Genomic DNA, 17,548 nt, shown 5'->3' with positions numbered 1-17,548 from the left:
AAGATCTCAAAGTCCTGGTGGGTTCGTAGGCAGAGATGCGGTCGGATAGGTATCTTGGGCCGGAACCATTTAAGGCTTTATAGGCCAACGCCAGCACCTTGAATTGTGCCCGGTAGCCAATGGAGCTGGCGCAACAGGGGGGTTGTATGCTCCCTGCGTTCCGCTCCTGATAGAATCATGGCTGCCGCATGTTGGACTAATTGAAGCTTCCAGGCCATCTTCAAGGGCAACCCCACGTAGAGAGCGTTGCAGTAATCTAGACTGGATGTAACCAGAGCGTGGACTACCGTGGCCAAGTCAGACTTCCCAAGGTACGGGCACAGCTGTCGCACAAGCTTTAGCTGTGCAAATGCTCCCCTGGTCACCGCTGAAACCTGGGGTTCCAGGCTCAGCGATGAGTCCAGGATCACACCCAAGCTGCGAACCTGCGTCTTCATGGGGAGTGCGACCCCATCCAGCACAGGCTGTAATCCTATGCCCTGTTCGGCCTTACGACTGACCAGGAGTACCTCTGTCTTGTCTGGATTCAATTTCAATTTGTTCGCCCTCATCCTGACCGGGCACCGGTTCAGGATTTCGACAGCCTCCTTAGTAGCAGGTGGGAAGGAGTGACAGAGTTGGACATTTTCTGCGTACAGATGATAGTTGCAGTCCCAAGAATAGGTAGAGAAGGAAGAACGGGGAAAAAAGAGGAAGGGAAAGAAAAAGGGAGAAGGAAGGGAAGACGGAGAGAAGGAAGGAAGGAGCGAAGGAAAGAAAAAAGGGAAGGAAGGAGAGAAAGAAAGAAGGAGAGAAAGAGGGAGTGGGTACAGCGAATATAAAACAAAATGATTCTCCAGTTACTTACCAGTTACATTCGGGAGGCACTAACTTATTGAGTTCTTCCAGGGATTTCTCAGAGCGGTGTTCCTGCGAGGAAGGCAAAGAACACACCATTGTCCATTCACTTTTTGTCTTATTAATATCAATAATGTAAAGCAGTGAGAAAAAAGGATTTACCTGTATGAAGGCCACAGTGACCACAATAATGACAGCCTGGTGGAGGAAAAAGAGATAAAAAGGATGGGGACATAATCACATAATATATCACAATATATTCCAGAAGGTGTGATCACTGTATTAGGTTTGCATTGCAAAGAAACAACATGAATGCATTTATTAAAACAGCTTATAAGAAAGAGCGGTGCGTAATTAATCCATTGGAACAATAAAAATAATGCAAATGCTAAAAGCATATCAAAGCGCTTCAGTCAAAAAGCAGGACGGTTTAGAACAGTCGTTCTCAACCTTCCTAATGTGGCGACCCCTAAATTCAGTTCCTCATGTTGTGGTGACCCCCATCCAAACAAATATTTTCATTGCTACTTCATAACTGGAATTTTGCTCCTGTTATGAATCGTAATGTCAATATCTGATATGCAGGTTGTATTTTCATTCATTGAACCAAATTTGGCTCAAATGCCCAATAGACCCAAATTTGAATACTGGTGGGGTTGGGGGGGGGGGGGGGAGATTTTGTCATTTGGGAGTTGTAGTTGATGGGATTTATAGTTCACCTACAATCAAAGAGCATTCCGAACTCCACTAATGATGAAATTGAACTAAACTTGGCATACAGAACTCCCATTACTAATAGAAAATACTGGAAGGATTTGATGGACATTGAGTTTTGGAGTAGTAGTTCACCTACATCCAGAGAGCACTGTGGACTCAAACAATGATCAATCTGGACCAAACTTGGCATGAATGCTCAAATGGCCAAACGAGAACAGTGGTGGAGTTTGGTGAAAATAGACCTTGACATTTGGGAGCTATAGTTGCTGGGATTTACAGTTCACCTGCGATTAAAGAGCATTCTGAACCCCACCAATGATACAATTGAGCCAAACTTACCAAACAGAAGCCCCGTGGTCAACAGATGGTCTTTGGTGACCCGTCTGACACCCCCCTTGCGACCTGCTCAGGGGGCCTGATGATGGCGAAAGCGCGAGGCGGGCAAGGGGGCTTTGCACAAAGTCAGGCCTCGTGCCAAGGACCCTCACCCACCTCGTGCCCATGCCAAATGGCAAAAGCATGAGGCGGGCGAGGGGCTTTGCGCAGGGCCAGGCCTCGCATGAAGGAGCTCTCACCTGGCCCACACCCTTGGAGCAGGGCCAACGGAGGCAGCCTTGCGACCCCTCCAAAATGGCCAGGTGACCCCCCCCCCAGGTTGAGAACCACTGGTTTAGAAGCAGTTGAAACCAGTTAGGATGAGCAGATTTCCATGAAAATTGTTACCACTGGATGCAGTAGTAACAAATGGGATGAATGCATCTGCACTGTAGAATTAATGCAGTTTGGCACCACTTCCAACTGCAATGGCTCAGTGCGATGGAATCATTGAAGTGGTAGTTTTACAAGGTCTTTAGCCTTCTCTGCTGGCATCTCACCAAATGACAACTCCCATCTTCCGTGATTCCATGTCATTGAGCCATTGCAGTTAAAAGTGGTGACAATCTGTTGTAACTAAGGCAGTAATGTAAATAAAAGATAAGAGCTGCTTGTTGAAGCAGAAACAACTGTCTGAAGTCAGTTAATTGGGTGACAAGGAGAAAGCTGACCAGCAAAGTGCCTTGATCGTTTGCCCATGCCTGGTCTGGACTGTGCTGTCGCATGCTGGGCCTGTGCATCAGACTGTAGACAGGACATAAAATCTGTGTGCCCAACGGGATGCCGGGGCTGCCTCAGATTAAAGGCCCTTGGATTTCCTTAAAACAGAGTCTTTAGATTGCTTAAAGGTTCAACAAAGTTCTTTATTGATGAAAACAAACAGGTACTTTAAGGCTTTCTTAACAGTCTATTGGCTCTCTCTCAATCTTGTCCACAGGGAACAAGAACTATCTTCATAACTGTATACTAACTAATGGGGAAATCCTTAACTTCTAATCTGGGCAGTCTGTACTTGCCTCTGTTGGCGTGGAGCCCCTGCACCCGGTACCAACTGCGTCTGGCTTCCGCGAGCGACCCTTACCAAGCAGAGCTTTGTAGACTTCCAGGGGGAAAAGAATTCAGGTTTCCATGATGGCTGGCTGAAGTGCTGTGGGACCGGATTCCGTCAGCAAAGGAGCTGTAATGCTGTATAACCCCGACCAAGCTGTAGAAGACGAAGCTTTCTACAGAGGCTCTTGGTATTATGTCCTGCATGAAAAGCTTCTCTGTGTGGACTGAACCCAAATTGGCTCCTATTCCCTCCAAAACCCAAAAAGGGGGCGGGACCAGGGAACCTAACTATAATTGACAGGTGGCTTGTCCTATGATTGCAGCCAAAAGAAGCCACCTATCTGCAGAGTCCCTGAAACTTAGGACTGCAACAAACATTCAATGCAAAGCAAACAAAATTGGAGCTCCTGGTACAGTTGTACCTGCACATAGACTGTGTAGGATCTCTCCAACCTCTGCCAAATTCAGCAGATAGTATTTCAGAACTTGGATAACTCTTTTACAGTTCAGACTAAAACCGGGTGCAGATTTATTATCCTGCTGGTGTGGAAACGACCAATTCTCTACCAGTGACTTTAGGATCAAGAGTCCCTACTTAATCATAATAACATTAGAAAGAGATAACTTACCATTGCAATACTCACGGCATCTTCATACTCTTTAGTAACCACACTTACTAAAGCAGAGGCCAGCAGCAAAAGGATCAATGGGTTCTTAAACTGATAGGAATGAACAAAAGGATTAAAAAAATTAATTCAGTATGATGGGTTTTGTTGTTTTGTTTTGGCACTTTTAAGCTGGCGCAAAGAGTGCATTTCCACTGTAGAATGAATGTGCTATCGAATCCTGGGAGTTGTAGTTTGACAAGGACTTCCCTGCTAATGAGTTCTGATACCTGCACCAAACTACAACCCCCAGGGTTCCATAGCACTGAGTCATGGCTGTTTAAACTGGTGTCAAACTGCATTCATTCTGCAGTATAGGTGCGTCTCCAGCAACTATGGCATAGATTGATATTGAAGTTCTTGAAAACAGGTTGAGCCAATGTTAGAAGAGATTAGATCATCATCTCCCATTAACTTCTATGCACATCAAGCAGGAAGACTTCCTGGTGAGTTATATATACATACCTTAGTCTGGCTTGTGCTTTTAAACATGAACTGGAATATGTGTCTGATTTCAATCACTGAGAATGAAACCAGCTCCTGAGAAACCAAAGAATAGGTTGTGTCTCATCCAATGGAATAAAACTCTCTTTTACCTGATCGAGGTATTTTTTCCATATTGGTTCCTTCTTATCCACCACGAATTCGTTCCAGCCGTGTTTGATCCGGCGCTGAAGCACCGAGAAGTCGGAAAGTCCCTTTTGCAAATCAACCTAAGGAGAGGAAACAAGCATTGATCACAGCCAGGAAAGGCTGCTTTTTGGAGAACACCATCCCTAGAATTCTGTGCAAGAAGGTAGCTCTTCTGCTCTCCAGTTCAAACTGCATTGGACTGCAGTAGGTAAAGGTAAAGGTAAAAGTAAAAGGTTTTCCCCTGACATTAAGTCTAGTCGTGTCTGACTCTGGGGGTTGGTGCTCATCTCCATTTCTAAGCCGAAGAGCCAGCGTTGTCCGTAGACACCTCCAAGGTCATGTGGCCAGCATGACTGCATGGAGCGCCGTTACCTTCCCGCCACAGCGGTACCTATTGATCTACTCACATTTGCATGTTTTTGAACTGCTAGGTTGGCAGGAGCTGGGCCTGACAGCGGAAGCTCACACTGCTCCCCGGATTCAAACCTATGACCTTTCGGTCAACAAGTTTAGCAGCTCAGTGGTTTAACCCACTGTGCCACCAGTACATGGGTCTATACGTTGTGCAGTACATGGGTCTATACGTTGACGATGTAATACAGTTTGAACTGCATTATAAGGCAGTGTAGACCCAGCCTAAGTTGTTTTCCTCTTGGAAACTCCAGGTTCATCTACATTGTAGAGTGAATGCACTTTGGCACCACTGTAACCACAATGGATCAGTGTTACGTAGAAGTGGTAATCTGACAAAGTTTCTGTCCTTGGAAGTAAAGGTTTTCCCCTGACATTAAGTCTAGTCATGTCCGACTCTGGTACCCATCTCCATTTGGTTCTCATCTCCATTTCTAAGCCGAAGAGCCGGTGTTGTCCATAGACGTCTCCAAGGTCATGTGGCCAACATGACTGCATGGAGCACCATTACCTTCCCGCCACAGCGGTACCTAGCGGTACCACAGCGGTAGAATAGAGGGGTAGTCGCCCTGCCAAGAAACATTTGCATGTTTTCAGACAAACAGTGCCGAATTGCAACTTCCAGCATTTCATACTTAAACTAGATTAATTTGACAGTGCAGATGCACCCCCAGGCAGCTTTGTACCTTCTCCTCTGTGGCCCCCCGACTCTGGAATTCACTGCTTGGAGAGATTAGGAAAGCCCCTACCTTGGAAACCTTTAAAAAGAGTCTTAAAACCTGGCTCTGCCGTCGCGCTTTTAAGAGTAGCCACATAATTTTATGCTAGTGCTCCCCCAACGTTCTTGTCCCAGGAGTTTCCCCCCCTTCATGTACGAAGGTTTGCTTATTTTCCTATCTCTCTATGAGTTTTCCCTTACAATTAGTTTTGCCCCCTTGTCTCGCCTGGAGTTTTTAAATCATTTTATGTACATGCGGCCCGCTCTTTGTCTTTTTGTCATTATGCTTAGTTCCTACGTTCTGTATATATTGTTTTATATACTTTGATGTTTTATATCTTAATGTTATGTTGTTTATTTTATTGCAATTTGTATTGTTATATTGTAATTTTTCTTCGGGTTTGGCCCCATGTAAGCTGCTCCGAGTCCCCTTTGGGGAGATGGTGGCGGGGTACAAATAAAGATGATGATGATGATGATGATGATTATTATTATTATTATTATTACAGAAGAATGGCCTGCCTCAGGGGAGCGTGCTTGCTCCATCCATGTTCAACATCTACACAAATGACCAGCCACTGCCAGAAGGGACAGAGAGTTTCATCCTATGCTGATGATCGTGCCATTACTGCTCAAGCAGGGAGCTTTGAGATGGTAGAACAGAAGCTTTCCGAAGCTCTAGGTGCTCTTACCGCCTTTCACAGGGAAAACCAGCTGATCCCCAACCCATCTAAAACACAGACATGTGCCTTTCATCTCAAGAACAGAGAAGCATCCTGAGCTCTGAAGATCACCTGGGAAGGAATCCCACTGGAGCATTGCAGCGCACCCAAATACCTGGGAGTCACCCTGGACCGTGCTCTTACCTACAAGAAGCACTGCCTGAACATCAAGCAAAAAGTGGGTGCCAGAAACAATATCATACGAAAGCTGACTGGCACAACCTGGGGATCACAACCAGATACAGTGAAGATATCTGCCCTTGCGCTGTGCTACTCTGCTGCTGAGTATGCATGCCCAGTGTGGAACACATCTCACCACACTAAAACAGTGAATGTGGCTCTTAATGAGACATGCCGCATTATAACGGGGTGTCTGCGCCCTACACCACTGGAGAAATTACACTGCTTAGCCGGTATTGCACCACCTGACATCCGCCAGGAAGTGGCAGCCAATAGTGAAAGGACCAAGGCAGAGACATCTCCAGCTCATCCCCTGTTTGGGTATCAGCCAGCACGTCAACGACTTAAATCTAGACATAGTTTTCTAAGATCTACAGAGACACTTGCTGGAACACCTCAGCAAGCAAGAGTCCAAAAGTGGCAGGCTCAAACCCAGAACCTCAACCAATGGCTGATACCAAATGAGAGACTCCCTCCTGGGCACACAGAAGACTGGGCGACTTGGAAGGCGCTGAACAGACTGCGCTCTGGCACCACGAGATGCAGAGCCAACCTTCAGAAATGGGGCTACAAAGTGGAATCCTCGACATGTGAGTGTGGAGAAGAGAAAACCACTGACCACCTGCTGCAATGCAACCTGAGCCCTGCCACATGCACAATGGAGGACCTTCTTGCAGCAACACCAGAGGCACTCCAAGTGGCCAGATACTGGTCAAAGGACATTTAACCAAATACCAAACTCACAAGTTTTGTATTTTTCTGTTTGTTTGCTTTGTTCTTAGAAATGTAATATAATGGACTGGTTGCTCTGACACGACAAATAAAATAAAATAATAATTATTATTATTACCTGCAAGATCTTGGCTAGCTCTTCTGCGTGGCACTTGCAAGCTTCTTTGGGAGGCAAAGCGGTCACTTCTTTCTCCTCTTCAGCCAATTTCGGCTCCGATTCCTCATCGGTCTACAGAATGTAATGCAATTGTTAGATGAATTGCGATGCAACAATGATAACGAGCGGTTCTTTTAATTATTATTATTTCTGTGGGCTATGTTTTTTCCAGAAAAGGCATTGACTGATGGTTGAACCAATGCGGTTGGCAAACAAAGAGAAGGAAACCCAAAAGGTGAGAGTGTTGTGTTTGCATTTGAAGCGAGTGGCAGCCACCTTGGTCAACCTTTGTCCTTGTGTAATGTAAGCTAAGCATAAGACAAAGGCATGCAGCTGGGGAAATAAAGCTATTCATTTAAGGAAGCTGAGTTGGCAGCATATAGAAGCCTTAGGGCAGTGGTTCTCAACCTGCCTAATGCCGCGACCCCTTAATACGGTTCCTTATGTTGTGGTGACCCCCAACCATAACATTATTTTTGTTGCTACTTCATAACTGTAATTTTGCTACCGTTATGAATTGTACTGTAAATATCTGATTTGCAGGATGTATTTTCATTCACTGGACCAAATTTGGCGCAAATACTCAATACTCCCAAATTTGAATACTGGTGGGGTTGGGGGAGATTGATGTTGTCATTTGGGAGTTGTAGTTGCTGGGATTTATAGTTTGCCTACAATCAAAGAGCATTCTGAACTGCACCAACGAAGGAATTGAATCAGACCTGAGCACACAGAACTCCCATGACCAACAGAAAATGCCAGAATGGCTTGGTGGGCATTGACCTTGAGTTTGGGAGTTGTAGTTCACCTAAATCCAGAGAGCACTGTGGACTCAAACAATGATGGATCTGTACCAAACTTGGCACAAACACTCAATATGTGCAAATGTAAACTCTGGTGGAGTTTGGGGAAAATAGACCTTGACATTTGGGAGTTGTAGTTGCTGGGATTTATAGTTCACCTAAAATCAAAGGGCATTCTGAACCCCACCAATGACAGAATTGGGTCAAACTTGACCCCATGACCAACAAAAAATATAGTATATTCTGACGGTCTTCGGGGACCCCTCTGACAACCCCTCGTGACCCCCCCAGGGGTCCCGACCCCCAGGTTGAGAAACACTGCCTTAGGGCTTCATCTACACAGTAGAATCAATGCAGTTTGGCTCTATTTTGACTGGCTCAATGCTATAGAATCCCAGGAGTTGCAATTTGGCGAGGCCCCAAATGGTGCAATGAATCATAGACTCCTTGAGTTGGAAGAGACCTGGTGGGCCATCCAGTCCAACCACATTCTGCCAAGAAGTAGGAAAATTGCATTCAAAGCCCTCCTGGCAGATGGCCATCCAGCCTCTGCTTCAAAGCCTCCACAGAAGGAGCCTCCACCACACTCCGGGGCAGAGAGAGAGCTGCAGTGCTGAACAGCTCTCACAGTTAGGAAGTTCTTCCACATGTTCAGGTGGAATCTCCTTTCTTTCCTGTCATTTGACGCTATTGCTCCATTGTGTCCTAGTCTTCAGGGCAGCAGAAAGGAAGTTTGCTCCCTCCTCCCGATGTCTTCCCCTCACCTTTTGATTCCTGGCCCTCATCATCCCTCCTCCCTGCCTTAGAATCATAGAATCAAAGAGTTGGAAGAGACTTCATGGGCCATCCAGTTGAACCCCCTGCCATGAAGAAGGAATATTGCATTCAAATCACCCCTGACAGATGGTCATCCAGCCTCTGTTTAAAAGCTTCCAAAGAAGGAGCCTCCACCACACTCTGGGGCAGAGAGTTCCACTGCTGAACGGCTCTCACAGTCAGGAAGTTCTTCCTCATGTTCAGATGGAATCTCCTCTCTTGTAGTTTGAAGCCATTGCTCCACGTCCTAGTCTCCAGGGCAGCAGAAAACAAGCTTGCTCCCTCCTCCCTGTGGATTCCTCTCACATATTTATACATGGCTATCATATCTCCTCTCATCCTTCTCTTCTTCAGGCTAAACATGCCCAGCTCCTTAAGACGCTCTTCATAGGGCTTGTTCACCAGACCCTTGATCATTTTAGTTGCCCTCCTCTGGACACATTCCAGTGTGTCAATATCTCTCTTGAATTGTGGTGCCCAGAATTGGACACAATATTCCAGGTGTGGTCTAACCAAGGCGGAATAGAGGGGTAGCATGACTTCCCTAGATCTAGACACTATGCTCCTATTGATGCAGGCCAAAATCCCATTGGTTTTTGGCCTGCCTTCTCCTCTACAAGCTCAACATGCCCAGCTCTTTCAGCCATTCCTCCAGACCCTTGATCCTTTGAGTTTCCCTCACATATGCCATCTGACCATGGCAGAATGCTAGGGTAGATCCTGAGCCCCCACCCGAATCAAAATTCTGGCTATGGGCCTGGCTCTCACAGTCAGGAAGTTCTTCCTAATGTTCAGATGGAATCTCTTTTCTTGTAGTTTGAAGCCATTGTTCTGTGTTCTAGTCTCCAGGGCAGCAGAAAACAAGCTTGCTCCCTCCTCCCTTTGAATTCCTCTCACATATTTATACATGGCTATCATGTCTCCTCTCAGCCTTCTCTTCTTCAGGCTAAACATGCCCAGCTCTTTAAGCCATTCCTCATAGGGCTTGTTCTCCAGACTGAGGATCCTTTGAGTCCCCTCTTTCTCTGGACACATTACTCCAGCTTAGATTCAGCATCTCCCTTCAATTACGGTGCCCAGAATTGGACACAGCGTGATTCCCAGTAATATGGTCTGGCCACAACAGAATAGAGCATGGAGAGCAGGACTTCCCTGGATGTAGGCACTAGACTCCCCTTGATGCAGGTCAAAATCCCATTGGCTGCCACAGGATATTCTCAGCACCTGTTCCTCTTCCTCCCCACAAGAACTCCAAGATTTTTTCCACATGTGCTGCTCTTGAGCCAAGCCTCGTCCCCCATTGTATCTTTGCATTTCTTTTTTTTCCTGCCTAAGTGGAGTGTCTTGCATGTGTCCCTGTTGAACTTCATTGTGTTTGTTTTGGCCCATCATCTCTCTCATCTGTTCAGATCATTTTGAATTCTGTTTCTGTCTTCTGGAGTATTGGCTCTCCCTCCCAATTTGGTCATGCCTGCAAACTTGATGGTCCTGCCTTCTAACCCTTTATCTAAGTCATTAATCAAGATCCTGAACAGGACCAGGCCCGGGACAGAACCTTACTGATGGCACTCCACTTGTCACTTCTTTCCAGGATGCAGAAGAGGAAGCATTGGGGAGAATCACCCTCTGGGTTCATTCCCTTAACCAATTACAGATCCACCAAACCTGATGTAGATGCACCCCAAGACTGGTAGGCTCCAAGTCAGTGGTGAATCCATGCTAGGTTTTACCCTGAACTTTAAAGGTTTCATTTGAGATACTGCTAAATCTTCATCCCAAAAGAGATTCAATTTCTTGGATAGCTGTCTTCAAGTTCACACTAAAACCCAGAGCAGATTCATTGCCCGACTCATATGGCAGCAATCCACTTTGTGTGTGTGTTGTATTTACAGATATGGAGCAGGGTCCTCGTATTTCTTTTTATTATACTCTTCTCAAAATCTCCATTTCAAGAACTGGTTTCAAGAACTGGCAGTCCTACCAGGAACTCAGGGTCAAATAATCCACATCTGGCACCACCGCCATGGGAATTACTCTATAATCCAGTTTATATAAGAAAAGAAAGGGAAAGGGAAGAAAGAGGAGATTTGCAGCAATGGAGATCTTATAAGCTGTGGCAGAAATAAGAAATAGGATCCGTCTGCTCAGAAAACGCCCCTTTTCATATTTAAAATGGCCAACTCAGGATGCATGTGCTATTGCTCTGTGGTGTCCCGCAGGGCTCAATATTGTCCCTCTTATTGTTACATGAAGCCGCTGGGAGAGATCATCTGGAGTTTTGGAGTTCGATGCCATCTGTATGCCATTGTTTCGTGTCCTAGTCTCCAGGGAGGCAGAAAACAAGCTTGCTCCCTCCTCCCTGTGGCTTCCTCTCACATATTTATACATGGCTATCATATCTCCTCTCAGCCTTCTCTTCTTCAGGCTAAACATGCCCAGCTCCTTAAGCCGCTCCTCATAGGGCTTGTTCTCCAGACCGTTGATCATTTTAGTCGCCCTCCTCTGGACACATTCCAGCTTGTCAATATCTCTCTTGAATTGTGGTGCCCAGCATTGGACACAATATTCCAGGTGTGGTCTAACCAAAGAAGGGAGTCAACCATCCATAGCTTGAAAACATTTTTAAAATTCCCCAAAGCAATCTCTGGTTTTGCCATTTTATATAAGGGATACTATTTTACTATGCCATTGTCAACAATGGGACGCAAGTATCCATGGATTTTGGTATCCACAGGGGTCCTGGAACCCAAATAACAGCAACTGTTGTTGTTGTTGTTGTTGTTGTTGTTGTTGTTGTTGTTATTCCCCAATTTTTCTCTTCACAAGGAGACTCAAAGCAACAAAACCCAGCAGATACTAAGAACCCATTGTAGTGGAAGGTACACCAGGGTGCATACTATGTATTGTGTTATCAACCAAGCTTGGAAACATTGCTGTTTGGAGAACTACAGTCCTAACACAAAGGCCCTGCTGGGTGGTCAGTTCAGGGAATTGTAGTTTAAAAAGCCTTCCCAAGCTCCCAATGGCCACATTCATACATCTCTCATTTCACATCCATGAAGAACCCAGTTTAGTCCAACAGAGGCCAAAAAGAGTGTTAAAGTGTACGCAGATTGTTGAATAAATGCAGCTTGACACCACGTTCACTGCCATGGCTCCATGTTAGGGAATTGTGAAAGTTTTAGTTTAGCTAAATTTAGTTTAGATAAATGGCCTGTTGGGATTTTAAAATAGTCTTTAAAACAGTCTTTAAGCATGAGTTTCAGACGCGTGTCCTTTGTTCAATTTCTATATTGTGTATTTTAACATGTATTTTAATATGCAGTTTTTGTAGAAATACATTTTAGTATGTGCATTTGCATTTTTACAATATTTATGTGTTTTAATTATACTGTAAGCTGCCTCAAGTCACAAGGAGAGGCGAGTAAGAAATACAATTATTATTATTATTATTATTATTATTATATTTACATGTACATAACAGCACAGCACACATGCATATTACATCCAAGTCTCTTTGGGTTGTCTCTGAATATAATTGGAGATAGTATACGGTTTTATTATATATTATTATTATTATTATTATTATATTTACATGTACATAACAGCACAGCACACATGCATATTATATCCAAGTCTCTTTGGGTTGTCTCTGAATATAATTGGAGATAGTATAAGATTGTTATTATATATTATTATATGTATTATTATTTATTGTGATTATATATATTGTATATAATAATAATAATAATAATAATAATAATAATTATTATTATTATTATTTATTACATGTACATAATATCACAGCACACATGCATGTTAGGTCCAAATGTCTGGGATTTGTCTCTGAATATGAGGCTCTTCCCAAGGGCTTAGGATGATGATGATGATGATTGTTATTATTATTATTTCCAGGTGCCCTTTAGAATTCTCTGCCAAAAAGAGCTGGTGCTTCACCATACTACAGATCCTCAGATTCCATAGCAGTGAACCATGGCAGTACAAGCAGCATCAATCCACATTCATTCTACAGTGTAGGCGTATCATAACAGATGTAAGAGACCAGGGAAGCTACAATATGTTCTATTTGGGAAGATGGAGTTCCTTACCACTTCTTCGGCCTCTTTGCTCCCCACCGGCTGGTATTTCCAGAAACTATTTTGGAACAACCTGGAGAAGATGTGTTTGGCTCCCATCTTGGCTGGCATGGGGAGGATCTCCTGCAAAATCCTTCTCTGTCCAGCTCTGCGGCTCCTTTGGCCCACGTCTTCCTGGCCGAGGCTCACATTCCCTTACCTGTCGAGGATGAAGTGAGCTTGGAAGCTGACCAGGTGGCTGTTACCTGACGCCCACAAGGCGACGCCACGCCTGCAACCTGCAACAGGTGCATAGGAGTGTCCAAGTTCCTGGCTCAGATCTACTCGGAGTGGCTGAAATACCTGGACGGATCGGTTTTCAGGAGCTGCGCTGCACTCAATTTCCAAGGGAAATGACTGTTTGTATTTGCATGGTGTCTCTCAATTGCAGTTCAAGTTGAGCTGGGCTATTTGCACAGATTTTGGGAACGGTTTGGAATGCATGCCCTGAAAAAGTTCATAATTAAGACTTAGACAAGCAACATCCGAGTTTGGTCAAGAAGGCAAAGGTTATGAATGAGAGCATGCACAAGTCAAGGAGGAGTGCAGCGGTTTGTTTTGGCTTGGGCCTACTGGGGAAAGTGAGATATTTCCACCCATTTTTGCCCTTTTGAAGTCTGTTTTGAGCAGGTATAGGGAAACTTTGACCCTCTAGGTCAGTGTTTCTCAACCTGGGGGTCGGGACCCCTGAGGGGGTCGCAAGGGGGTGTCAGAGGGGTCGCCAAAGACAATAAGAAAACATAGTATTTTCTGATGGTCATGGGGATTCTATGTGGGAAGTTTGAGCCAATTCTATCGTTGGTTGAGTTCAGAATAGTCTTTGATTGTAATGAACTATAAATCCCAGCAACTACAACTCCCAAATGTCAAGATCTATTTCCCCCAGACTCCACCAGTATTCACATTTGGGCATATTGAGTATTCATGCCAAGTTTGGTCCAGATCCACCATGGCATGAGTCCACAGTGCTCTCTGGATATAGGTGAACTATAACTGCCAAACTCAAGGTCAATGCCCATCAAACCCTTCCAGTGTTTTCCATTGGTCATAGGAGCCAAGTTTGGTTCAAATCCATTGCTGGTGGAGTTCAGAATGTTCTTTGATTATAAGTCAACTATAAATCCCAGCAACTATAACTCCCAAATTACAAAATCAATCCTCCCCCAACCCCACTAGCATTCACATTTGGGTGTATTGGGTATTTGTGCCCAGTGAATGAAAATGCATTCTGCATATCAGATATTTACATTATGATTTATAACAGTAGTAAAATGATTGTTATGAAGTAGCAACGAAAACAATATTATGGTTGGGGTCACCACAACATGAGGGAATGTATTAAGGGGTCACGGCATTAGGAAGGTTGAGAACCACTGCTCTAGGTGTTTTGGACTGCAACTCCTACAATTCCTAGTGGTCTACTGGCCGATGCCTGGTTTAGATTGGTTTGGCAAAGTGACTGTGAAGCAAAATAGAAGATACTAGTGAGAATGTGCATGTCAAGATATGTCTCCAGGAGCCATTAGAGCAGTGGTTCTCAACCTGGGGTCCCCAGATGTTTTTGACCTTCAACTCCCAGAAATCCCAGCCAGTTTACCAGCTCTTAGGATTTCTGGGAGTTGAAGGCCAAAAATATCTGGGGACCCCAGGTTGAGAACCACTGCATTAGAGAAAGACTGTCTCCACTTACTGGCAGTTGTTGCTTTCAGGCTGTTAAACCATTCCCCAGTTGGAAGCTCTCCAAGGTCCTGAACCAGTTGCACGAAAAGGATCCAGTACTCCTTGAAACTCTGGGTTCAAACAGGCATTGGAACCCACTGACATCTCACTCAACTGAGCAGCTATTTGCAGAACTGGCCTTGGCTTAGCCAAGTCTATGTTTGTCTCTCTGCAGAGTTGTATGGGGCAGGGTAGAGGTATCACCAACCATCCCAGTGCATGTTGCGATCTTCATGTGGTGCTGAGGATTTTGCTTCTGGTGGGTCAATCCTCACAATGGTTGACTGATAGGATGATGGGTCTTGCTAAGAAGGCCTTGAGGAGGATGTCTCTCTGGTTCCTTGGGGGGGGGGGGTAAAAATTTCCTTGCAATGCTCCTTGCCTCAGTGGTTGTTTTTCAAAAAATCAGAAAAGAAAGTGTCTTGGGGTGGGAGAGTTGCTTCTTCGTCATGCGACTCTGGAAAATGCCACATACACTTAGAATCATAGAATCAAAGAGTTGGAAGAGACCTCATGGGCCATCCAGTCCAACCCCCTGCCAAGAAGCAGGAATATTGCATTCAAATCACCCCTGACAGATGGCCACCCAGCCTCTGTTTAAAAGCCTCCAAAGAAGGAGCCTCCACCACACTCTGGGGCAGAGAGTTCCACTGCTGAATGTCTCTCACAGTCAGGAAGTTCTTCCTCATGTTCAGATGGAATCTCCTCTCTTGTAGTTTGAAGCCATTGTTCCGCGTCCTAGTCTCCAGGGAAGCAGAAAACAAGCTTGCTCCCTTCTCCCTGTGGCTTCCTCTCACATATTTATACATGGCTATCATATCTCCTCTCAGCCTTCTCTTCTTCAGGCTAAACATGCTCAGCTCCTTAAGCCGCTCCTCATAGGGCTTGTTCTCCCGACCCTTGATCATCCTAGTCGCCCTCCTCTGGATACATTCCAGCTTGGTAATATCTCTCTTGAATTGTGGTGCCCAGAATTGGACACAATATTCCAGGTGTGGTCTAACCAAAGCAGAATAGAGGGGTAGCATTACTTTCCTAGATCTAGACACTATGCTCCTATTGATGCAGGCCAAAATCCCATTGGCTTTTTTTGGCTGCCACATCACATTGTTGGCTCATGTTTAACTTGTCCAAGATCAATTGTCCCTCCATAATTGTGGGGGCACCTTGGCTTTGGGTTTTTCTTATGATATCTTTCCCTTCCCTAGAATCATAGAATCATAGAGTTGGAAGAGACTTCATGGGCCATCCAGTCCAACCCCCCTGCCAAGAAGCAGGAAAATCAATTGTGGTGCCCAGAATTGGACACAATATCCCAGGTGTGGTCTAACCAAGGCAGAATAGAGGGGTAGCATTACTTCCCTAGATGTAGACCAGGTGTCCTCAAACTTTTTAAACAGAGGCAAGGTCACAGTCCCTCAAATTGTTGGAGGGCCAGATTATAATTTGAAAAAAGCATGAATGAATTAATATGCACACTGCACAAATATTATCTGTAGTGCAAAAAAAAACCCCACTTTAAAACAATACAATAATTAAAATGAAACAATTTTAACTAATATAAACTTAATAGTATTTCAATGGGAAATGTGGACCTGTTTTTGGCTGATGAGATAGGATCGTTGTTGATGTTGTTGTTGGTGTTGTTGTTGTTGTTGTTGTTGTTGTTGTTGTTGTTTTTGTTGTGTGCTTTCACGTCATTTCAGACTTAGGTTGACCCTGAGCGAGGGCTGGATAAATGACATTGGAGGGCCGTATCTGGCCCTCGGGCCTTAGTTTGTGGACCCCTGATCAAGACACTATACTCCTGTTGATGCAGGCCAAAATCCCATTGGCTTTTTTTGCTGCCGCATCACATTGTTGGCTCATGTTTAACTTGCTGTCCACGAGGACTCCAAGATCTTTTTCACGCGTACTGCTCTCGAGCCAGGCATTGTCCCCCATTCTGTACCTTTGCATTTCATTTTTTCTGCCTAAATGGAGTATCTTGCATTTGTCCCTGTTGAACTTCATAGGAGCAGCTTAAGGAGCTGGGCATGTTTAGCCTGAAGAAGAGAAGGCTGAGAGGTGATTAGGCTTAGGGGTTAGGGATTGCGTTAGGGTTGTGTGAGAGGGTTAAATATGTGAGAGGGAGTCACAGGGAGGAGGGAGCAAGCTTGTGTACTGGTTCCCTGGAGACTAGGACACGGAACAATGGCTTCAAACTACAAGAAAGGAGATTCCATCTGAAAATTAGGAAGAACTTCCTGACTGTGAGAGCTGTTCAGCAGTGGAACTCTCTGCCCCGGAGTGTGGTAGAGGCTCCTTCTTTGGAAGCTTTTAAACAGAGGCTGGATGGCCATCTGTCAGGGGTGATTTGAATGCAATATTCCTGCTTCTTGGCAGGGGGTTGGACTGGATGGCCCATGAGGTCTCTTCCAACTTTATGATTCTATGATTTATTTTGTTAGTTTTGGCCCATCTCTCTAATCTGTCAAGATTGTTTTGAATCCTGCTCCTGTCCTCTGGAGTCTTGGCTATCCCTCCCAATTTGGTGTCGTCTGCAAACTAGATCATCATGCCTTCTGAGCCTTCATCTAAATCATTAATAAAGATGTTTAACAGGACCGCACCCAGGATGGAACCGGTGTGAGATCAGAACGTCAGATCTTTTTCTCACGTCCTGCAGTCAAGCCAGACATTGTCCCCCATTCTATATTTTTGCATTTCATTTTTTCTGCCTAAGTGGAGTATCTTGCATTTGTCTCCACTGAACTTCATTTTGTTAGTTTTGGCCCATCTCTCTAATCTGTTAAGATCGTTTTGAATTCTGCATGTTGATGGAGCCATCTTTGTTCAACCCATCTGATGATTGGTTGCGGTAACGTTGAGGGACCT

General features: G+C 44.9%; 1 protein-coding gene across 1 annotated transcript in view; it reads right to left on the bottom strand.

The window, feature by feature from the left end:
* Positions 1–13,112, bottom strand: part of ATP2C2 (ATPase secretory pathway Ca2+ transporting 2) — a 53,862-nt gene extending 40,750 nt beyond the window's left edge. Inside the window, 6 exon segments of the mRNA XM_060788468.2 lie at positions 848–909; positions 1,000–1,035; positions 3,609–3,698; positions 4,241–4,357; positions 7,159–7,269; positions 12,926–13,112. Of these exon segments, the coding sequence (XP_060644451.2) occupies positions 848–909; positions 1,000–1,035; positions 3,609–3,698; positions 4,241–4,357; positions 7,159–7,269; positions 12,926–13,024 (515 nt within the window). The 5' untranslated portion in view covers positions 13,025–13,112.
* Between the last annotated feature and the right edge of the window lie 4,436 nt (positions 13,113–17,548).

This window comes from Anolis sagrei, chromosome 8 (assembly GCF_037176765.1).
Source record: "Anolis sagrei isolate rAnoSag1 chromosome 8, rAnoSag1.mat, whole genome shotgun sequence".
NCBI lineage: Eukaryota > Metazoa > Chordata > Lepidosauria > Squamata > Dactyloidae > Anolis > Anolis sagrei.
This window is presented reverse-complemented; position numbering and strand designations above follow the sequence as displayed.